Source organism: Macaca thibetana, chromosome 14 (genome assembly GCF_024542745.1).
Source record: "Macaca thibetana thibetana isolate TM-01 chromosome 14, ASM2454274v1, whole genome shotgun sequence".
NCBI classification, from domain to species: domain Eukaryota; kingdom Metazoa; phylum Chordata; class Mammalia; order Primates; family Cercopithecidae; genus Macaca; species Macaca thibetana.
In genome coordinates this window covers 31016504-31041063 of record NC_065591.1, presented here as the reverse complement: position 1 = coordinate 31041063, position 24560 = coordinate 31016504, and the positions used below count along the sequence as shown (strand labels likewise).

The 24560-nt window shown below is 48.8% G+C and overlaps 1 protein-coding gene and 1 pseudogene across 1 annotated transcript in view; both read right to left on the bottom strand.

Moving 5' to 3' along the window:
* ABTB2 (ankyrin repeat and BTB domain containing 2) overlaps window positions 1–24560 on the bottom strand; it is a 211537-nt gene that overhangs the window by 54418 nt on the left and 132559 nt on the right. The window contains exon 2 of the mRNA XM_050758767.1: window positions 1111–1257. Coding sequence (XP_050614724.1) covers window positions 1111–1257 — 147 coding nt within the window. The remainder of the gene's footprint in view (window positions 1–1110; window positions 1258–24560) is intronic.
* Window positions 1–24560, bottom strand: part of LOC126935712 (cobalamin trafficking protein CblD-like) — a 233615-nt pseudogene that overhangs the window by 87858 nt on the left and 121197 nt on the right.

Sequence of the window (24560 nt, the reverse complement as noted above, 5' to 3'; positions counted from 1 at the left end):
GCAGGGGTCGGAAGATTTGAGGGAATCACAAATGGAGAAGGCCGGAGCAGAGGGAAACTCCAGGTGTGCCCATGCTGTGTGCAGTGACCCCTGCTGTGTCACTGCCCTCCGCTGGGTGATCTCAACAGAGCGAGGGGGAATGAAGGCAGCAGAGGATGTAGTCAGATTTCTCAAATCAAATGGGTAATGAGAGGGGGAGCTCAGGAGCCAGCACGGATTTCACCTCTCCTAACACCCTGGAAGCAGCTGTCAACGGTAAAGAGCCACATCAAGTTCCAAGTGTGTGCCATAGAGCCCTGAGTCCTGGGAGACACCACCCAGCCACACCTGCCTTCAGCCAGAGGCGCTCTGCTGTTATCTTCCTTTTATTATACTGAGGCTTTGCAGGTGCTTTCTTTCGAGAAAGAGCACCAGCTGTGAATTCAGAGCCTGTGGGGCCAGGCAGGTGAAATTAATGAAACAGGCCCCCCCCCCCACCCCACCCCAGGTGAAACCCAGGTCTGTGGCAAAGTGGGGAACACATGCCACCCACTTTGCTGCTACTTAGCTCCTGTGGGTCACTGCTATGCAGGAATGGGGTGCCATGTTGCTAGATCATTTGTTTTTTAAAGAGAAACCAGAAATCCAGATTTGTGTATTTGCAACCTCTGGCCTAGAAAGATCTAGCTTTCAGGGAAGGCCAGGCGGGAGGAGGAGGAGGAGGAGGAAGAGGAGGGGGGGGGGGGGGGAGGAGGGGGGGGGGGGGGGGGGGGAGGAGGAGGGGGGGGGGGGGGGGGAGGAGGAGGAGGGGGGGGGGGGGGGGGGGGGGGGGGAGGGGGAGGGGAGGGGGGGGGAGGGGGAGGGGAGGGGGGGAGGGGGAGGGGGGGGGGAGGGGAGGGGAGGGGGGGGGAGGGGGGGGGGGGGGGGGGGGGAGGGGGAGGGGAGGGGGGAGGGGGAGGGGGGGGGAGGGGGGGGGGAGGGGGGAGGGGGGGGGGGGGGGGAGGGGGGGGGGGGGGGGGGGGGGGGGGGGGAGGAGGCCAGAGCCTAGAAGGCAAGCTCTCCCTGCCTTCCCCCAACCCCGGGGCCTTGCTGTTGCTCTACCATCCAGCTAGACACTGAGGCGACACTTACTCAGCTCCGAGATGCTGCCCACGCAGGTGGCCAGGAGGGACTGCTCCAGGGTCCGGAGCTCCAGCTGGGCATAGGCGTCGGCTCGCTCGTCATGGCCCAGGGACCCGCCGTTGTAGGGGCTGAAGTACGCGGGGAGGGAGAGGACACCTATGGGGAAAGAAGGCAGACAGGTCACACTTAGGAAGGAGGGGAAGCTCAGTGGGCCCCAGCCTGCTGCGGGCAGGGCTCAGCCCTGCTGCCCTGCTCTTGACAGAGAGGTTCAGCAGGCAAAATCTCTCTGAGCCTTGAGGACGTGGGAACGTTGACTGTGGACGGTGCTATAGGGGCCAGAATGAGAAGTAGCTCATTCGTAGCTGTGGTTATAAGCATGTGGAGATCATCCTTTCTTGGAGGTACCCAAGAAACTGGCCTGCTTGGGCTCCTGGATCACACAAGCGTTCATTCACTCACTCGCTGAATATTTACAGAGTGCCCGACTCGGCCCAGGTACTGTGCTACACTTAGGGTTCTGGGGTGACAAAGAGACCTGGCTTTGTTTTCATGCAGCTCAGGGATGGCCGAGTCAGATGTAAATGCCCATCCTGACTTCCTGAAGGGCAGTGCCGCCCTGAGTCCTCTCCTTTCCCCATGCTGGGAGCAACCATTTGAAAGGGATGCTGCCTTCTCCACTTCAAGAAGGGGATGTGTCCTAGCCACGGGCCAAGTCCAATTAATGTTTTTCATTAACACTTCAACAGCAGTGGAGCAGAACTGTCAGAATCAATCCCAGAGGGTGACAGCCTGTAAATTTCTCCAACTCACTATGCGGCTTCTTAGAAAGCACCAGAAAAGCGAAATCAGACTGGTTTAAAATTACATGTTGGCTCTTAAGAGCATGTGGCCACAGAGATTCTAGTTGCAGTCAGAACCTAGATAGGGATTCCCAACTTTTGGTAACCACTGTTTCTTTGATGGACAGATCTTCTTTTTCCAACACTTACCCACAAACCCTTTTTTTTTAAAGAAAAATATCCACAGGAATTTAATCACTTTTGGATAAAATCTCTGAAAATTCCTTGAGATAACTGGAGAGCACGGGGATGTGGCCAAGTCTGGGTTAGAAGTCCCTAAACACGTGTGATGTAACAAGGACAACAGCAGCAACAGATACAGCAGACAGGGCTCTGGAGCAGAAGTTGGGGTTTGTAATTCTGGCTATCACTTAACCAGTGGTGTGATCTTGGTCAGGTTACTTAGACTCTTCATCAGTTCATCATCTGTTAACTAGAGATAACTAGAGTACCTAGCTCACAGGGCTGCCATGAGGATTAACTGAGTAACTGGGAATCAATGCTTGGACCAATGCCTGGCTCAGAGTACGTGCTCTACCAAGTGCTGTTGCTATTATTTTTACTTTGTGCTGGGAACATAGGCTTCATTTACATTATCTCATTTATTCTTTCAACAACCCTATAAGGGCCAGGTGTGGTGGCTCACGCATGTAATCCCAGCACTTTGGGAGGCTGAGGCGGGTGAATCACTTGAGGTCAGGGGTTTGAGACCAGCCTGGCCAACATGGAGAAACCCTGTCTCTACTAAAAATACAAAAATTAGCCAGGTGTGGTGGCAGGCAGCTGTAATCCCAGCTACTCGGGAGGCTGAGGCAGGAGCATTGCTTGAACCTGGGAGGCAGAGTTTGCAGTGAGCCGAGATCACGCCATTGCACTCCAGCCTGGCAACAGAGTGAGACCGTGGCTCAAAACAAAAAACCAAAAACAAAAAACCCTATGAGATGGGTACTGCTGGCTTCCATTTGAGATATTGGGCTATTGCCATTCAGAGACTTTGAATAATTGCTCAGGTAAGCGGTAGAGCTAGGATTCAAATCTGGGATGGACTGGCTCTACAATGCATATACTTAACTCCTGTGTGAGCTCAGAGTCCAGTGAACACACCACTACAGCTCACTCGTGGCTGTCCTTATGTGGGGCTGGTGCATATGACAATATGGCTGTATTATTACTGCCCTTTTCACTCATGGACAGCCTCATGCTGAACCCCACGTGTTTCTCTTTCTTGAGCAAATGCACACAGCGGTCTTCCTCCAGCCCAGGGCCTCAGTGTGTTCTCTGACCGTTCTGCAGGTTCAGCTGATGGTCAGTCCTGCCCGCCTAGCTCGACCTTGCCCCGACCCAGTCTCCCCACTCTCCTGGCTGATGTGGTGGAGGCTCCCTCTCCATCTCCCTTTGCGTCTCCTGGATGGCAGCGACCCCTCTCATCACATCCAGCGCTGACTTAGCAAAGCACTGCTTCAAAGCACTTCCTCCAAGCTTTGTTTCTGTTGGAGGAGGAGGAAGAGTTCGTGATTGGGCTCTTCCCTGCAGCCCCCTGCCAGGGCCCCAGGCCCTAAAGCAGAAACTCTCCCTGACAGCTGAGTAACCAAACACATTGGGGAGAGCTGGCCATAAGCATTAAAACAAGTAAAACAGAAGGGAAAACCACCCCAACTACAGGCCGAAACCCACCCTGCCGAACAGCTGGGAGAGCCCAGTGCAGGCCTGACTCCTCCTCCTTTCTCCATTATTAATCTACAGAAACAACACTGGAGACATGTGGATCAAATTTACAGAGCTTAGGGTAAGGGACTAGGAAATTCAGCTGATTTGTCAAAGGATTCCCAGAGAGAAATATTATGTCAATGGAGCTAGTAACAGGAGCTGGCAGCTCCATTAATAGTAGTTCCCATTTTCCCAGTCATCACCCACCCAAAGAGGCCTTCACTTAATACCGTGGCAAAAGTAATTAGGAACCTATTACTAATAATAGTAATTGATAGCATCACAGCTTTTGCCTAGTACCTTTTGCTTTTAAATGCCTTTTTCATAGAGCAATTTGTTCTTCCAGCAAGGGAGGTAGGACAGTTATGATCAGTAACAACCACAGCTGACTTCTATTGAGGGCTTACTATGTGCCAGGCACTTACATGCATTATCTCATTTAACACCCCAGAACCGCAGGCAGTACGATTTCCACCCATTTTACAGCTGAGGAAACTGAGGCCTGAAAAAGTTTAGTGGCTTGTCCAAGGTCACTGAGGGTCAGAAACGGAACGGGGACTAGAGTTTCAATCTCTTCATTCTCAAGCTGCTGAAATAAATGACATTCTAACTTTGCTCACCTTGTCCTTTCTCGAGCTAGGCAGTGGCCAGGATACTGGAGAGGAAAGGGGTTTTGTTTGGGCCTGAGGTTTAAGACGAGGAAATTCAAAGTAAGACCCAGAAATAGGACTTTCCCTTTCATGGGTCTCCAGACACCTCCTGCCAAGGGTCCCTAGAGGCCTCCCATGAAACTCTATAGACAAAAAGTTGTCGGACTCCCTCTGATCTTCGCAGAATGCAGTTCCACAGCTTGTCTTCCAAATCCGCTCTGTAAGAAAGCCTTCTCTACATCAATTCTAAATTCTCCCATATCAGCTCATTCCTCCGCACTTCTCATCAGAGATGGAAAATATTTTCTTTACGTTCTTTTAACACCTCGATGTCTTCCTTTCCCCACACAAATTCCCAGCTCTAGGATAACGGGCTCAGGGCAAGATCATTCTAGGGAAAAGGAGTTTAAAAAAAAAAAAAAAAAGAAAGGGCATCTATTTTTTTCTATTTAGTAAAATCCTTAGAAAAAAATTCTTCCTTTCTGTCATGATGGAGAAGAAAGCGTGCGGAAACATTTCCCTTTATTCCTTTATTAGAGGGAATAGGGACAATGGCTTTGGAAGCCGGTAAAAGCCATGGAGGGACCCGGAGGGACCCACAGGCACCACCCTGTGCCCATGGCCGTGAGTGAATCTCGGAGTGTGAAGCGGTGAGCATGACTGAGTGATCCTTTGCCTCCCTCTTCTAAAACAGCAGCATTTCTGCTCAGTGTTCCACTCCAATGGGCTGCGGACTGTACTGAAGCCTCGATGTTCCTCAATCTCTACACAGAGCCCTAATCTTCCATCGCTCAATTTTTCTCTTTCTGGTTGCCCAACTCTTGAATCTCAGACTCATTATCTTGTTCCTCAAGCCTCCACCTCCTCTTCCAACACTCTGAGTACAGCACCGTGGCCACCCGGTTTCCCAAGGAGAGACCTGTGAGTCACCCTAATCAGCTCTCTCCCTTCTCATCCACTTCTCATCAACCACAAGCCTTGCTGCTTTTACCACCAACATATCTCAAAAATCCTCCACTGCCACCACCCCAGTCAGGCCCCCATCTTCCCCTGCCCCCCACCCATCCCCTGCCTCCAGGCTTACCCCACCCCTTACTCTGGTCACCTTGCTCTGGCTCTGTACTCTTCAATGACTCCCTGTCAGCCTCACGAAGAAGTCCGAACTCTTTTGCATATGTAACTATCCTTTAAGAACAGTTAGCATCCTGGCTGGGCGTGGTGGCTCAGGCCTATAATCCCAGCACTTTGGGAGGCAGAGACATGTGAATCACTTGAGGCCAGGAGTTTGAGACCTGCCTGGCCATCAAGATGAAACACCATCTCTACTAAAAAGACAAAAATTAGCCAGGCATGGTGGTGCACACCTGTAATTCCATCTACTCAGGAGGCTGAGGTGAGGGAGAATTGCTTGAACCTGGTGGAGGTTACAGTGATGAGAACGTGCCACTGCACGCCAGCCTGGGCAACAGAGTGAGCTCCAAAAAAAAACCCTTTTTTTTCCCCCCAAAGAAAGAGAATAGATAATGTCCTTCTCTGCTTTTTGAAATTTAGGGAGGAGAGTAATTCTGCCAGTAAACTGGCAAATTTCCCAGCACCTCCCAGGATATCAGCAGAGTTAGGAACCCTGTGCACACCTGATCCTCGCTTCTCTAAGCTACTTTTCACTCTGCTCTGCTCTAGCACAGAAGGGTAAGGGTAGGGGGAGAGGGGTAGGGGGGGGGGGGGTAGGGGGTAGGGGGAGAGGGGTAGGGGTAGGGGTGGAGGGTAGGGGTGGGGTAGGGGTAGGGGTAGGGGTGGAGGGTAGGGGTGGGGGTGGGGGTGGGGTGGGGGTGGGGGGTAGGGGTGGGGGTGGGGGGGTGGAGGGTAGGGGTGGGGTGGGGGGGGGTGGAGGGTAGGGGTGGGGTGGGGGTGGGGGGGTAGGGGTGGGGTGGGGGTGGAGGGTAGGGGTGGGGTGGGGGTGGAGGGGGTGGGTGGGGTGGGGGTGGAGGGTAGGGGTGGGGTGGGGGTGGAGGGTAGGGGTGGGGTGGGGGTGGAGGGTAGGGGTGGGGTGGGGGTGGAGGGTAGGGGTGGGGGTGGGGGTGGAGGGTAGGGGTAGGGGCAAGGATGGGGTGAGGGATGGGGGTGAGGGGTAGAGGTGGGGATGGGGGTGAGGGATGGGGGTGAGGGGGTAGGGGTGGGGATGGGGTGAGGGATGGGGGTGAGGGGTAGGGGTGGGGATGGGGGTGAGGGGTAGGGGTGGGGATGGGGGTGAGGGATGGGGGTGAGGGGTAGGGGTGGGGATGGGGGTGAGGGGATGGGGGTGAGGGGTAGGGGGGTGGGGATGGGGGGGGGTGAGGGGTAGGGGTGGGGATGGGGGTGAGGGATGGGGGTGAGGGGTGGGGTGGGGATGGGGTGAGGGGTGGGGGGGTGGGGATGGGGGTGAGGGGTAGGGGTGAGGATGGGGGTGAGGGATGGGGTGAGGGGTAGGGTAGTAGGTGGGGATGGGGGTGAGGGGTAGGTAGGGGTGGGGATGGGGGTGAGGGGTAGGGGTGGGGATGGGGGGTGAGGGGTAGGGGTGGGGATGGGGGTGGGTGTGGGAGGGTGGTGGGGTTGGGACGAGGATATGGGTGAGGGGTAGAGGTGGGTTTGAGGGGTGGGGGTGAGGGGTAGGGGTGGGAGTAGGGTCAACGGTAGGGCTATGGGTGGAACTCTGGAAGAGAGCAGCCTGCTTCTTTTCTAAGTGATTCTTCACCAGGGCCCAGAGAGGGTGCCACTGAGTTAGAAGGGAAACCCAGTTCTCAGAAGACTGGGAAGCCGCCTTCTTGCCAGTTGCCAACCAGGAAGTGAGCTGAGTTGCAGCTTGCAGAGGCGCTGTCTCTTCCAAGCTGACAGAAGCTGGTGGACTGCACTTTGGGATGACAAGCCAGACTTCTAAAGGGTTTTTAGAAGCAGAGCTTAGGCCAAAGGCCAAATTGATGGGGATTTCATTCCCTTCTCTGTAAACCATGGGGGTGGAATCTATGGCTTCTCAAGTCCTCCTAGCACTGGGATTCTAGACTCTGACCCCTATGTGTGCGACAGCACTCAAGTGCACCCCTGAAATCCTTTTTATCCCTTCTCATTCCACCATTTAACTTGTGAATTGTCAACAGTGGGAACACAGAGACCTTGTTATTACTATTTCCCGTGGTTTAATTTCTTCCAGAGCTGTGACACCACCACTTTCCCCCATACACACACACACAACTTTAAATGTAAAAAAAGGTGTCCTTTCTGTGTAAAATCGGATAGGTTTCTAGTTAAGTTTTTCTGACCATTCATCAAAAAGCCACCAAGACTGTAACGTAACTGTCCTCCAAACTCAGCAACCATTACCAGTGCTCTCCCCAGACTTGTAAATGTTCTTTCTGGGGCAACGGGACAGTGAGTGTAGCACCATCTGTGCACCTGCCACCAATGGCCCCACTAGACCACCAGCTACCCGGCTCAGGAAAGCTCATGGCCAAGGCAGCCAAGACCACTGCCTGTCCCCAGTTCCTTTGAAAGGAAAACCAGAGGGCAGAGGATTACTTCTTTACTGCCCTTGCAGGGAAACTTGGCAGGGTGTCTTCTGCCAGAATTAGGCGCGCGGGAAGCTTGGGTGGGGTGCAATCCATAAGCTTCTGAAAATAAAAATTATACTGCCCCACTGAATGGTTTCCAAATAGCCCACATAAGCCAACCCTTTTTAAAATTTTTTTATTTTTAAGTGTTTCCATTCTCTGATCGGGAATTTTATATATAGTACACTTAACGCCCAGTTGTTATATATTAGTCATGCCAGAACAAAGTGCAGAAAAGTTGAAGCAGGAATAGTTTTCAGGGAGACCCAAATGGGGTGTAAGGACAGTCAATTCTTTCTTTTTGTTTTGAGACAGGGTTTTATTCTGTCACCCAAGCTGGAGTGCAGTGATGGGATTACAGCTCACTGCGGCCTCAACCTTCTGGGCTCAAGCAATCCTCCCATCTCTGCCTCCTGAGTAGCTGGGGTACAGGTGCACATTGCCATGTCCAGCTAATTTTTGTATTTTTTGGAGAGATGGAGTTTTGTCATCTTGTCCAGGCAGGTCTAGAACTCCTGGGCTGAAGCGATCTGCCCGCCTCAGCTTCCCAAAATGCTGGGATTATAGGTGTGAGCCACCATCCCAGCCAGGACAGTCAATTCTTTAAAAAAAAAGCCCCCAGACCCTTCACTGAATAGTATTCCACATGACATTCTAAGTTCAGACAAGCTGGGGGGATGGGTGTTGAGACAAGAGCAAGATGAAGGAAATAAGAGGAAAAACCTGAAGTGGAATGGAATATGCCCCAGGAGCTGTCAATCATCCACGTAAAGTGATTCATCAGGAATAATCAGGCCAGGCACAGGGGCTCACACCTGTAATTCCAGCACTTTGGGAGGCCAAGGCAGGAGAATCACCCGAGATCAGGCGTTTGCGATCAGCCTGGCCAACATGGTGAAACCCTGTCTCTACTAAAAACACAAAAATTAGTTGGGATGGTGGTACGTGCCTGTAATCCCAGCTACTCATGAGGCTGAGGCAGGAGAATTGCTTGAACCTGTAAGGCAGAGGTTGCAGTGAGTTGAGATTGCGCCACTGCACTCCAGCCTGGGTGACAGAGCTTGGGTAACAGAGTGAGACCCTGTCTCAAAAAAAAAAAAATCAAAAGATCACCTAATACTTGGGCAAAACCCATCTCAAGACGTGACCATGATACTGTGAGGCCCAAAAGTTCAAATGGGGAGAAAATGCTGGGAGACAGGGAAAGATAAGGGGGAGTTTGAGAAGCAGGTTTTATTTATCGAGACAGGGTCTTACTCTGTCATTCAGGCTGGAGTGCAGTGGCGCAATCTCAGCTCACCGCAACCTCCTCCTCCCGGGTTGAAGTTATTCTCCTGCCTGAGCCTCCCGAGTAGCTGGGATTACAGGCACCCGCCACCATGCTTGGCTAATTTTTGTATTTTTAGTAGAGACGGGGTTTCACCATGTTGGCCAGGCTGGTCTTGGACTCCTGATCTCAAGTGATCCACCTGCCTCGACCTCCCAAAGTACTGGGATTACAGGCAAGAGCCACTGCACCCAGCCAGAGAAGCAGGTTTTAACCATGGCTAATAAATGGACATGGACTACCATGCACTGAGTAGGTCCTTTCTGCCAGGGATTGGATGAACGAGCATTTGAAACCCCAAAAAGACCCTCGCAGTAGAGTACTATTACTAACTCCATTTGCCAGCGAGGGACACTGAAGTTTAGATGGGCTGAGTCACTTGACTGAGGTCCACAGCTAGAAAATGGCAAAGGTGGGATTCTGATACTGGAGTCCACACTGGCTCAGTCTAAAGGAGAACACCAGGCTCTCCCCACGCCAACTCAGAGACAGCACACTTCCTTCAGCACTCACCAACCCATTAGCACTGTGCTTTCCTTCTTTTTCTAAGGTCAGGAAATTAAAAGCAAATAACAATTATGCTCCAGTTAACACTTCATTCTGGCTAAGTTATCAGAACACCACTGGCAAAAGGTGGTCTTCTGGTGAAGTCAGGCCCGGGGCCCAGGAGCTCACTGTTAAACAGTGAAATAATAACACATACTTACAACTGCCTAAGAAGCTGGTGGCCACAGAACCCAGGGTGAGATAAAAGGCTGGCAAAGGGTGATGTGCTCAGGGCCAGCAACCCCAATTTTCCTACAAAAGAGTGGTACAAAGCAAACCTCACCCTGAATACCGGGCTGGATTCACTTCCCCTTGGAATCCTTTGGGCCTGCTGGGGGTGCACCTGCTGTGGAGTTGGTGTGAGAGCTGCCTCTCTCCCCTCCAGCTGGCTCCTCCAATTCTCAGAGGGGCTCCAGCAGGGTGAGCATTTAGAGGGATGGAGGAACCACCATAAAACTCGACAGCCCTGACAAGGCACAGTGGCTCACGCCTGTAAGCCCAGCACTTTGGGAGGCCAAGGCAGGTGGATCACTTGAGGTCAGGAGTTCGAGACCAGCCTGGCTAACATGGTGAAATCCTGCATCTCTACTAAAAATACAAAAATTAGCTGGGCATGGTAGCAGGCGCCTGTAGTCCCAGCTGCTCAGGAGGCTGAGGCAGGAGAATCACTTGAACCAGGGAGGCGGAGCTTGCAGTGAGCCGAGATTGCTGCCACTCCAGCCTGGGCGACAGAGTGAGACGCAGTCTCAAAAACAAACAAACAAAACTAGACAGCCCCACAAGTGTGGCAAATTTGGAATCCCCACCGGGAATACTGGCTCACTGGCATTTTGGTGATTCATCTAAGGTAAATATCAGTTCTGACACAGACCCAGATGATGCCTATTAGGTGCCTGTAAAAAACTAGCAGAGATCCTGCCTTGCCGTTTAATTTTTTTGAAGCAAAAACCTAACAACATGCCGTCTGTTCACTGCCATTTCTCTTCTTTGCAAAACAGTAAAAAAGCCAGCGTAACCGAACAGATCAATTTCAGGAAATTAAACCTAAAGGTGAACCCTGGAAAAACCAGTGCAATAGTCACAACATTGGGCAGTGTGAGGCAGAAAACTAACATTCAAGCTACCAAGTTTTTTCCTGTGGAAAAAGATCTCTGTGTTATTTAGAATACTTTTTAAGAGATTCTGGGTGGCCTCTCTCCAAAGCATTGATGTAACACATCAAGAACTTAGTGACCCAGGGAGCACGAGTCTTGGAACTACCGTCTCTTTGAAAAGAACAGTCCGCCCCATGACCACGGTCCTTTGTCATACGCTGTCCTTGACCCACAGTGGGTGAGCACACTAATTCCTGTGAGCCAACGACAACACAGAGCCACTTTTCTATTAAGGCAGCACATTCAACACACACACACACACACACACACACACACACAGAGTAAATGGAGAAAATAAGGATGGAGATGAAGCAGGCGTAGACTCAGTACCCTAAATATCAGCCTTCTTCCCAACAGCCACCAAAGAAAGAGTGGTTCGCTTTGTGCTAGGGTCATAAAAATGCTTTCTGGCCTACTGTGCTTTCTAAACTTTTTATAATGAATATGGCATACTGGCACAGGAACAATGACTGTTTTCAGAAATATGAGAGAGGGGATGAGATGTAATTAGAGGCAGAGGAAGGTGACAAAATGTTTCTTCTGAGCAAAGGAACACCCATAATTTGAATTATGATATAACATTTATCTGAAATTAAATTTTTAGATAAAGAAAAAAGTGAATGTTAAAAATACCACTTTATTTTTTATTTTTTTTTAAGTCAGGTTCTTGCTCTGTCTCTCAGGCTGGAGTGCAGTGGTGCAATCTCAGCTCACTGCAACCTTCACCTGCTGGGCTCATACCATTCTCCCACCTCAGCCTCCCAAAGTGCTGGGATTACAGGTGTGGGCCACTGCACCCATCCAAAACTATCGCTATTATCTTGTTACCTATAAAGAGACTAGAATTTATTTTTGCATGGTATACTTTTAGATGATTCTTCTCCCATTATTCTTCATACTTTTGAACAAAACAAATATTACAACCATTATGAGCTCACAGAGGTTTAAAAAAAAAAAGGTACATGAAAGGAAAACCTGGTTGTTTTACAGAAATTTTACCAAAAAATGATGGGATACTGCTTTTGGAAGAAACTCAGGGAGAACCCATTCTAAATTGCTAACCAGTAGATGAGACATTGTCTGCATGCCTCATTCCAAGTATCTCTCAGCCGGCCCCTTCACCTGGCCCCAGGTGGTGATGACTCAGGCACTGCGTCACCACTGGGACTTTCTGTGGCATCTTGCTGATGCTCTGCCCTGCCATTACCTACTGCTCTGAGCCTGCATGATCATTCCACAGCTACAGTGGCCGAATCGCCACTGGTGGGAAAGGAGGCTGGTTGCTGCCAATGCTGGGCAGGGGGTGAGGGAGGGAGAGGAGGCAAAGTGGACGCAGGGAGTGACAGCTGAGCTGCATCCTTCCCCTGCTAGGGATCAGTGCTGCCAGGGAGAGAAAGAGGGCAGTGGGCGTGGCCTCTCAGTGCCAGCTCACAGAGGAAGAAAGACATCAAAAGAGCACAAACACAAGTCACTCCTTGAGAGTTTAAGGAAAAGATGCAAACATCACAAGGCCCAGGGCAGATGGCCAAGATGTTTATTAATAGAACATGAGTATATTCATCAGAGAATATTCATCAGAGATTTACTGCACTGGAGTCCTGCTTGTAAACATAACCTGCTTCAATCAGCTTTGGTTCCAATTCCAAAAGGGATTGACCATTAGACTCTTCAGACAATTTAAGGGCATGAGTCAGAGTGATGAGGTTCAAAACCCAGCTCTGCCACTTACTAACTGTGTGACTCTGGACTAGTTACTTAACCTCTCTGAGCCACAATTTGCTTCTCTGGATAATAGGCCTAATGATACTTCCTAATTCACAAGATTGAGCATTAAAATAGGTTATGTAAATAAGCACTTAGCAAAAGGCTTGGCACACAGTAAAGAATATAGTAAATAAAAATATTTTTATTAATAGCCTGATTCCCAGGGCTGATGGCTTCAAGACAAAGCCATCAGATGCTATATAAAAGTTATTATCACTATTAGGAGGGAGGGATGGACCCAAGGCCACTGATTCTGTTATTTTCTTAAAGGCCACTAGGGTCCGTAATGATTAAAAAAAAAAAAAAAAGTGCTTTACTCACCACAGATGGCTCATTTATTCTGCATTCATTCACTCATTTATTCAACAACTGTGTAATGATTACCGAATAATACACCAGAAGCGGCTATACTCTGGGGATATAAAAGCGAATAAAGGTCCCTACCCTCATGAAGTTGGCAGTCTAGTGGAGGAGGGAAGACTGTATGCCAGCCAAATAAATATTGGATACAAAGGGCTGTGATGCAGTCAGCACAAGGAGTCCAAACTAAGGATCTCCAAGCCAGACTACCCAGGCTTAGTGGTCAAGGAAGGCTTCCCGGAAGAAGGGACACCTCAGTTGATGATGAGCAGATATCAGTCTGCTCTGAAAATCCTCTGTGCTCCACCTATTCATCCCTCCCTGCCCAACCCCTGGCAATCACTGATCTCTTTACTGTCTCCATGGTTTTGTCTTTTCAAGAATGTCATATAGTTGGAATCATACTATACATGGTCCTTTCCGATTGGCTTCCCTTACTTAGAAATAGACATTGAAGGCCGGGTGCAGTGGCTCACACCTGTAATCCCAGCACTTTGGGAGGCCGAGCCAGGTGGATCACTTGAGGCCAGGTGTTCAAGAGCAGCCTGGTCAACATGGTGAAACCCTATCTCTACTAAAAATACAAAAATTAGCCGGGCATCATGGCAGGTGCCTGTGATCCCAGCTACTCAGGAGGCTGAGGCAGGAGAATCACTTGAACCCAGGAGGCGGAGGTTGCAGTGAGCTGAGATCATGCTGTTGCACTCCAGCCTGGGCAACAAGAGCGAAATTCCATCTCAAAAAGAAAAAAAAAAAAAAAGAAAAAAGAAAAGAAATACACATTTAAGTTTCCTCCACATCTCTGCATGGTTTGATATTCCAGAGGCAGGGCTTGGACTTTGGACCAAATTGAGGACTAGCTAAAACAGGTCCTGGGCAGAAGCAGCTTTCCATTAAGACATGCCCACCAATGTGCCATGGTTGGTTTACCATTTCCATGACAATGTTCCTAGATGTTCCTGCCTCTTTCCATGGCAATGACCTGATGACCTGGAAGTTACCAGCCTCATCCTAGAAATTTCTGCATGAACCACCCCTTAATTTGCATATAATTAAAAGTGGGTATAAATATTACTGTACCAGTAGTACGGAACTGCCTCTAAGCTGCTATTCTGGGCACACTGCCTATGGGATACCCCTGACCCACAAGGTATATACAGTACCTTTGCTGCTACTGTAAACTGCCACTTCAATAAAAGCTATTTAACACCACTGGCTCACCCTTGAATTATTTCCTAGATGAAGCCAAGAACCCTCCTGGGATAAGTCCTAATTTTGAGGTTTGCCTGTTGTGCATCATCAGCTCATTTCTTTTTAGCTCTAATAATATTCCATTGTCTGGATGTACCACAATTTATCTATTCACATACTGAAGGACATCTCAAGTTGCTTCCGAGTTTGGCAATTCTTAATAAAGCTGCTATAAATAACTGTGCACAGGTTTTTGTGTAGATATAAGTTGTTTTGTTGCTGTTGTTGTTTTTTCGGACGGAGTCTCACTCTGTCACCCGGGCTGGAGTGCAGTGGTGTGATCCTGGCTCACTGCAATCTCCGCTTCCCGGGTTCAAGTGATTCATCTGCCTCAGCCTCCTGAGTAGCTGGCATTACAGGCACCTGCCACCATGCCCAGCTAATTTTTGTGTTTTTAGTAGAGACAGGGTTTCTCTATGTTGGCCAGGTTGGTCTTGAACTCAAACCTGAAATGATCTGCCCGCCCCGGCCTCCCAAAGTGTTGGGATTACAGGCGTGAGCCACCGTGCCCAGCAGATACAAGTTTTTAACTCCTTTGAGCAAGTACCAAGGAGTGCAGTTGTTAAATTGTATTGGTAGCATATACTCAGGAGTAAGTAAGGAACTGCCAAATTATCTTCCAAAGTGGCTGAACCATTTTGCGTTCCCACCAGCAATGCATGAGAGTTCCTGTTGTTCCACATCCTCACCAGCATTTGGTGGTATCAGTGTTCTGGATTCTGGCCACTCTAATAGGTGTGTGGTGGTATCTCCTAATATCATCGTCATAACCTGCAATTCCCTAATGACAAATGATGTTGAACACTTTTTCACAAATTTAGTTACCATTTGCATATCATCTTTGGTGAGATGTCAAGATCTTTGATTCATTTTTAAATTGGTTGGTTGTTTTCTTATTGTTGAGTTTTAAAAGTTCTTTGCATATTATTTTAGGTAGCAGTCCTTTATCAGATGAGTCTTTTGCTGCAAATATTTTCTCCCAGTCTGTGGCTTGTCTTTTCAGTCTCTTGACAGTGTCTCCTACAGAGTAGAAACTAATTTTGATGAAGTGCAGCTTATTGATTCTTCCTTTCCTGGATTATGCTTCTGGTGTCTGGTGTCATATCTAAAACGTCATCATCAAACCCAAGATCTAGATTTTTTCCCGTGTTATTTCTAGGAGTTTTACAGTTTTGTGTTTTACATTTAGGTCTCTGATCCATTTGAGTTAATTCTGGGAAGGGTATAAGGTCTGTGTCTACATTTATTATTACTGTTATTATTTTGCATATGGATGTATGGTTGTTCTAGCACCATTTGTTAAAAAGACTATCTTTGGCTGGGCGCAGAGGCTCATGCCTGTAATCCCACCACTTTGGGAGGCTGAGGCAGGTGGATCACCTGAGGTCGGGAGTTCGAGATCAGCCTGACTAACATGGAGAAACCCCATCTCTACTAAAAATACAAAATTAGCTAGGGGTGGTGGTGCATGCCTGTATTCCCAGCTACTCGGGAGGCTGAGGCAGGAGAATCACTTGAACCCGGGAGGTGGAGGTGGCAGTGAGCTGAGATCGTGCCATTGCACTCCAGCCTGGGCAACAAGAATGAAACTCCATCTCAAAAAAAAAAAAAAAAAAAAAAAAGACTATCTTTGGTCCATTGTTTGCCTTTGTTCCTTTGTCAAGATCAGTCGACTATGTTTATGTAGGTCTATTTCTAGGCTCTCTATTCTGTTCCATTGATCTATTTGTCTAGGGAAATTTACCATGCTGTTCTCATCATTCATTCACTTATCCACACATTCATCACATGCCTACTAATTACACCAAGCTTAGTGCTAGGAGTACAGAGGTGAGTAAGACCCAGTTTTCTGATCTGGACGGTGGGAAAACATGTACAAAAATAGTTTAAGTAGACCATGATAAATACTAGAGGAGGAGTCTGTAGTAGGCATAGTCATGTGCTGCATGACATTTTGGTTAGTGACAGATGGCATATAAGATGGTAGTCCCATAAAGTTATAATGGAGCTGAAAAATTCTATCACCAGCCAGGCATGGTGGCTCACACCTATAATCCTAGCCCTTTGAGAGACCAAGGCAAGAGGATTGCTTGAGTCCAGGAGTTCAAAACCAGCCTGGGCAACATGGCAAGACCCTATCTCTACAAAAAATTTAAAAATTAGCCAGGTATGGTGGCATGCAGCTGTGGTCCCAGCTGTGGGAGGCTGAGGAGGGAGGATTGCTTGGGCCCAGAAGGTTGAGGCTACAGTGAGCCATGATCACGCCGCTGTACTCCAGCCTGGACAACAGAGCAAGACCCTGTCTCCAAAAACTAACAAACAAACAAACAAAAAAGAGAAATTCTATCACCTAGCGATATTGTAGCCAACATAAGATCATGGTGCAATGCATTACCTTATCTATATTTAGATACACGAATATGTACCACTGTGTTACAATTGTCTACAGTATTCAGTACAGTAACTTGCTGTCCAGCTTTGTAGCCCAGGAGCACTTGGCTATATGATATAGCCTAGGTGTGTAGGAGGCTATACCATCTAGGCTTGCGTAAGTACACTCTGTGATGTTCCCACAACAAAATCACCTACCCATGCATTTCTCGGAGCCTATCCCTGTCATTAAGCAATGCATGGCTGTAGTAGAAACTTGGAAGGACAGCCTGAAAAGAGAACTTCTGCTATGTGCTGTTATCATCAGCAAGGGAGGAAAAATAACAGGATGTTTCAGAAAGCCCCCATTTACTCCAAGAACTCCAAAGGGATTTTACAGACTTTATGAGAAGCAAACACTCCCTGGCGATCTCATGGCTGAGCAACAATATGCAATACCAGAGGGACTGAAGGAGGGGGAGGAGGTATAGGGAAGGAAGCTAATTTATTGTCCCAGTAGGACACTCATTCCCAGACGGGTACATCCCTGCCAGAGGTCACTATGTCATTCCCAGAATCTTGGAGGACACTATGATCTTTCCCTGCAAAGAAGAAAGAAAACGATCACTGGACACTTGAAACTGGGCTGACCTCTCAGTGACCTACTCAGTTCCATTCCTTCTCCTTCCTGGCTGATATGCTGTTCTGTCTAGAGTGGCCATGCAATACGCCAGGAGCCCTCGTAGACATCTTCCCAGGCTTTCTTGTGGCCGCGCCACACAGTTCTGGACAACGAGACATCAATTCAAAACTTTGGGTTTCTGGAAAACACTACTTCTCCTGATCAAAGAGGATAATCAGCTGTCTGGCTGGCAGGGCTTTTGCTCTTCTTATTGCCTTGACTGTGACATAGTTTGAAGAAGGTGCAGCGCCAGCCACTGTGTAACCAGGAGGCAGGAACCTGCTACGGCTGAAGCTGTTCTCAGGGAGTGAGGCCAGAGCCAACGTGCTGAGGATGGCAGAGCAAAAGGCAGAAAGAGCCTGGCACTCTTGCAGTCTCAACTGGCAGCTAAATGACACCGGACACTGCCTGTCCCTGAACTTCTTGTTGCATAAATAAATAAATAAATAACCCCCTGTTGGTCTGTCTATCAATTTGCTAGGGCTGCCATAACAAAATACCACAGACTGGGTGGCTTAAACAACAGACATTTATTTTCTCACTGTTCTAGAGGCCTGAAGTTCTAGATCAAGGTGTTGGCAGGGGTTTCTCACGAGGCCTTCCTCCTTGACAGTGCTGGGATGAGCCACTGCGCCTGGCCAATCTCCTCTTATAAGGACATCGGCCATACTGAATTAAGGCCTACCCTCATGACCACACTTTAACTTCATTACCTCTTTAAAGACCTCATCTCCAAATACAGTCACACTCTCAGGTACTGGGAGTTGGAATTTCAGCATAGGAATCTTGAGGGGTACACAGTTCTGCCCCCAAAGGTCAGGTTTTCTGTGACTTAAGTCACAGAAGTGATTCCCCAAGTCTCCAAGGAGCAGGCTGACGTGACTGCTCAGAATACACTGTCAGCCTGTACGGTTGTGCCCATGCCCCTCAGACTACGGAAAACAGAGTCGCTCTGGCCAAGTCCCCTGAGGGCTTGAGGCGGCGACGGCAAATCTAGCCCTCTTTCAGCTTGAACATGGGGGCTCAAAGCTCCCGTCATGGAGCAATCCTCTGGTCGAACATTCACCTGCTGCTAGGCAATCTGTGGGGTCGCACCCACTCACTGTTCATTTTAATTAAAAAAATTGGCTGGGTGCAGTGGCTCATGCCTATAATCCCAGCACTCTGGGAGGCTGAGGTGGGTGGATCACCTGAGATCAGGAATTTGAGAATAGCCTGATCAACATGGCAAAACCCTGTCTCTATTAAAAATACAAAAATTAGCTGGGCATGGTGGCACACTCCTGTATTCTCATCTACTTGGGAGGCTAAGACAGGAGAATCACTTGAGCCTGGGAGGCGGAGGTTGCACTGAGCTGAGATCGCGCCACTGCACTCCAGCCTGGGCAACAAAGGAAGACTCCATCTCAAAAACAAAGGCCGCCCACGGTGGCTCACACCTGTAATTGCAGCACTTTGGGAGGCCAAGGTGGGTGGATCATCTGAGGTCGAGAGTTTGACACCAGCCTGACCAACATGGAGAAACCCTGTCTCTACTAAAAATACAAAATTTGCCGGGTATGGTGGCGCATGCCTGTAATCCCAGCTACTCAGGAGGCTAAGACAGGGGAATCGCTTGAACCCAGGAAGCAGAGGTTGCGATGACCCAAGATGGTGCTATTGCACTCCAGCCTGGGCAACAAGAGCAAAACTCTGTCTCAAAAAAAAAAAAAAAAAAAAAAAAAAAAATTCTCACAGGCAAAAAGAGGAACATAAAAATCATCACGATTTTACCATCCTGAGATAATCACCACCAACATGATGGCATAATATACCATTAGACTTCTGAATGTGCGTCTATACCTTTGAGTAGGCATCTGTACTTTTAATTTTTTTTTTTTTTGAGATGGCGTAGAATTAGTCCGTTCTCACGCTGCTACGAAGAAATACCCAAGACTGGGTAATTTATAAAGGAAAGAGGCGTAATTGACTTACACTTCCTCAAGGCTGTACTTTACATGGCAGCAGAAAGGAGGAGTACCAAGGAAAGGGGGAAAGGCCTCTTATAAAACCATCGGATCTCATGAGAACTCACTCGATATGATGGTTACCCCCATGATTCAATTACCTCCTACTGGGTCCCTCTCAAGTGCTGGGATTACCGCCTGAGCCACTGCACCCAGCCCCAATGTATTTTTATTTTTTAATGTATTTGATTTGGCCAGGCTCAGTGGCTCACACCTGTAATCCTAGCACTTTGGGAGGCTGAGGCGGGCAGATCACCTAAGGTCAGGAGTTTGAGACCAGCCTGGCCAACATGATGAAACCCCAGCTCTACTAAAAATACAAAAATTAGCCTGCTGTGGTGGTGCACGCCTGTAGTCCCAGCTACTTGGGAGGCTGAGGGAGGAGAATAGCTTGAACCCAGGAGGCGGAGGTTGCAGTGAGCCAAGATCATGCCATTGCATTTCCGGCCAGGGTGACAGTGTGAGACTCTGCCTCAAAACAAACAAACAAACAAACAAACAAAACCAACAACATTGCTTCAGTCTGGAAAGGTGGGACAACTTGAAGTGAGGGGTGGGGATTCCAGGTTTTAGGTAGATTTGAAAATTTTCTGATTGGCAATTGGTTGAAAGGGTTATCAACAGAAAGGAATGTCTGGGTTGCATAAGAGGTTGTGGTGACCAGAGTTTTATTATGCAGATGAAGCCTCCAGGTAGCAGGCTTCAAAGAGAATAGATGATAAATGCTTCTTCTCAGACTTAAGGACTGTGTTGGTATTAATGCCAGAGAGGTATCATGAGGCATGTCCAACCCCACTTCCATTCATGGCCCAAACTTGTCTTTCAGGTTAAATTTTAAGAGTGCCCTGGCTGAGGAGGAAGTCCATTCAGATGGCTGGGGGTGCCTTAGAATTTTATTTTTGGTTTACAGAGCCCTAAGCATCCGAGTGGGAACTGAGGAGCCTCCGCTTCCACCTGGTGCCCTGTAGAAAGAGGTTACCTTAACAGGCCTCACAACAGGCACCCTCCGGCTTAATCTTAATTTGAAAACCAGCTCTCAAAAATGAAATCAAACTACAGGAGATGCTGAGTTTCATATGCAGTGCCTGTGGATAACAGACGTCCCCTCCCAGAAGCCTCTTAAGGCTAGATGTGGGGCTGTGCTTTGCAGAAAGGCACTTGGAGACCTTGGTGTACTGACTTCTAACCCTGGGCTCGCACATAGGCCTACCCCGAAGGAGTCCTTGCCTCCCTACGGGAAAACTAGGGCTCTCAAGTGCTTTGCACAAAGAACCAAAATAGGAAGGTCTCCCACTAAGTCTCCGCAGTTTCTGGGGGAACGACAGAGCCTGCAGCAAGCTCTCCTGGGAGGGTGGGCCTTTCCCTGGGGAGCACCTTCTTCTCGCTGCCTTGGGCACAGAGGAGTCTCGGCCTGTCTGCACAGCCCTAATGTGACCCTGTGTATTTAAACTGAAACTTCGGCCTTTGGCCCAAAGCCCCTCGCTGTTTGTTTTACAAACTCCTACTTACAGTCTCAAATTAGGCTCATTAAAAAGCCAGCTCCCTGTGGGGCTATAAACGTCACATGGACAAGCGGAGAGTGAGTTTACGAGGCTGGCGTGTGATCTGCCCACCAACACAGCCGAGGACCGAGTGGAAACAGTGAATCAGCCTGTTTCAGCAGAACCTGTTTCCTCAGCCCTCCCGACTGCAGCGGAGGTGGCAGCGTCCCAAAGAGGCAGCCCCATTGGTCCTTCCAGGACAGCTGGCCTGGATCTTTCCTGGATCTGCACAGCACAGTTGACAGAGAAGAAGCCTGTATCCCAAAATTCTCCCCTCTCCTGCTCCCCTAAGCCTTTTCTTAGTTCTTGATTTGAAGTCTCCCCTGCACCACCCATGCCATTTACATTTGCCCCGTAATCATCATTAGGAGCAGAGGCCGCTGCTACCTCCCTCCCAACCACACACACAGTCACTCATGCTTTGAGCAGACTGACCCTATCTCTGCATGGGGTGTTGCTCCTGCCTGGGTGGCCCATGCTCTAGCTCTGGGAACCATCGCCCCGGCTTTGCAGCTTGGGCCTTGCAGGCAGCAGGCCTGGGGGATTGGAGCACAGAGGACAGGGATCTCCAGCGCCCTGGCATCAGGCTCATTACTCAAATTGCTGAACCGCCAGCATGCCTCCAGTTACATCAGAGCTGTAACATTATGTTGCCTCCAGCGAGATCTGACTGTCCACCCCTCAAGCCAACTGCCAGAGGGTGAAGAAAACTACTAGAAAGTTCTCCTTATTTCTGTCTTTTTGCAGCTTCCATTCTCTGGTACTGTGTCTACACCCTGTAAACCCAGCTCCAGTCTCAGCCTGTTCACTACCCTCTTAAATCCAGGAGTCCAGGACCTCACGTACAACTTCAGGGTATGCTGTGTTTGTGTCCATCCTGAGTGGTTCAGAAGAGACTAGGAGGATCATGCCCTTCTTTCTGTTTTTGTTTATTTTGAGTTAGGGTCTTGCTCTGTTGCCCAAGCTGGAGTGCTTTGGCACAATCTGCTCACTGCAGCCTTGACTTCTGGGCTCAGCCTCCTGAGTAGCTGAAAACTACAAGTATATGCCACCATACCCAGTTAATTTTGTTTATTTTTTTGTAGAGATGAGATCTCACTATATTGCCCTGGACTCAACTCCTGGACTCATGCAGTCCTCTTGCTTCAGCCTCCCAAAGTGCTGGGATTATAGGAGCAGGCCACCATGCCCAGCCTAATTTTAATTTTCATAGCAATGCGGTCTTGTCCTGCTACCCAGGCTGGTCTCAAACTCCTAACCTCAAGCGATCCTCCCACCTCAGCATCCCAAAGTGTTGAGATTACAGGCGTGGGTCACCAAGTCCAGTGTACCCCTTTCTGGATACTGGGCACACAAAAGACAGAAGGCACCACTGTCTCTAATCACCACTGAACTCTGCCCCTCTCCTCTAGTTCTCAGGCTTGAGGAAGGAATGATTTGAGATAGTGGTAATCTTTTTTAATGAGGCTTTTGGCTAAGGAAGGGCAAAAACTATATTTTTCTTCATATTTCCTTCTTGCTATCATCTCTGCAGTTCACACAGTTCCAAGAACATGGTAGGTGCTTAATAAGTATAAAAAAAATCCATGTTCAGAGAATGTGGATTTATTTTAGCTTTAAATCTAAACTTGAGGTATGCAGTAAAAACTGAGATACTGAGATATTCTCAGTATTAAAACAAACTAGAATAATAGTTCTGACTTCAGATGGCATTACAAGTTAAAGGAAAAGCAATGTATTCATGACACCCGTCTCCTCCAATTGCTCAGCTAATGAGGAGGTGGCCGTCAGGGAGGGCAGAGGGCAGAGGCTGGCTGCTCTGACGAGTTAGAGCAAAAGGGAAAGAGTGGGCTTGTCAGCCTGGTCTCCAGCTCTGGCTCTGGTCCTGGGCCAAAAGCCGGCCCGGGGAGCAAAGCATTAAACTGTCATGCTGCAAGACCCCGCCACTGTTATGGCTGAAGTCGCCGGCTATAAACAACAGCTCAGACTCCACTGGGGCTTGCAGACTGCAGAGCCCACCCTCTTGGGTTCTAGCTTGCCTCTTCCCTTCCCTTAAAAAAGAAAGGGCTAGCCGGGTGCGGTGGCTCATGCCTGTAATCCCAGCACTTTGGGAGGCCAAGGTGGGCAGATCACCTGAGGTCAGGAGTTCGAGATCAGCCTGAACAACATGGAGAAACCCTGTCTCTACTAAAAATACAAAATTAGCCGGGCGTGGTGGCACATGCCTGTAATCCCAGCTACTCAGGAGGCTGAGGCAGGAGAATCGCTTGAACCAGGGAGGCAGAGGTTGCGGTGAGCGGAGATCGTGCCATTGCACCCTAGCCTGGGTAATAAGAGCGAAACTCCATCTCAAAATAAATAAATAAATAAAATAAAAAGAAAGGGCTGGTGGGGTGGGCAGAGAAAAGGAGAAAGAAGAAAGTATCTGAAAAATAAGAACCTGTGTTACATGAGTGCTTTGAGCTTAGAAGTCCCCTGACATTTCAATTAACTATAGGTTTTAGAAGAAGCCACTACAGAAGAAGCCACTGTAATCCCAGCACTTGGGGAAGCTGAGGTGGGTGGATTGCCTGAGCTCAGGAGTTTGAGAGCAGTCTGGGCAACATGGTGAAACCCTGTCTCTACCAAAAATACAAAAAATTAGCCGGGTGTTGTGCACGCCTATAGTGCCAGCTACTTGGGAGGCTGAGGTGGGAGGAGCGCTTGAGCCTGGGAGGCAGAGACTGCAGTGAGCCGAGATCGCACCACTACTCTCCAACTCCAGGTGAAAGGGTGAGAGTCCATATTAAAAAAACAAAACAAAACAAAAACCACAAAAACAAGCAAACAAACAAAAAAACCCACAAAAAAGCAAAAAAGAGGAAGCCACTACCTATTTGGCTTTTATTGCCTCAAATAAACATTGGGAATGACTTGGCAGGATGGGCCACCACTGCCCCTCCTTGATCCAGAGCCCAGTCTCCTGGAAGGGATGTTTTAAGAGGAGCTCTCCTATGGGAATAGAAAGCAAAACCAAGATCCCATCACACAAACGAGGAAGCTGCCTCCTTAAGGAGCAATGAACAAGCGCAGACTCCAGGCAGGGTCAGTACAAACTGCCTAAGGACTCTGTGACCTGATGGTATCACCGCTTTACCATAAAACACGGACAATAACCTAAGAAGTTAAGCAACTTGCCCAAGGCCACAGAGCAGGACCATGCTCCTCACAACTCCAGTACAGAGAAACTGGGCTCAGCGTTCATGAGTCCAAGTAGGCTGTTTTTAAAAAATGAGATGTAATTCACATACTATAAAATTTACCCTTTTAAAACATTTCATTTGCTATTTTTAGTATATCAGAGTTATGAAACCATAACCACTATTTAATTTCAGAACATTTTCATCACCCCAAAAAGAAAATGTTTGGTATGGTATGGGTATGGCAGCTCACACCTGTTATCCCAGCACTTTGGGAGGCTGAGGCAGGTGGATCACTTCAGGTCAGGAGTTGGTGACCAGGCTGACCAACATGGCGAAACCCCATCTCTACTAAAAATACAAAAATTAGCATGGTGTGGTGGTGTGCGCCTGTAGTCCCAGCTACTGTCCTGAGGCAGGAGAATCGCTTGAACCCAGGAGGTGGAGGTTGCAGTGAGCCAAGATGGCACCACTGCACTGCAGCCTGAGAGACTCCGTTTCC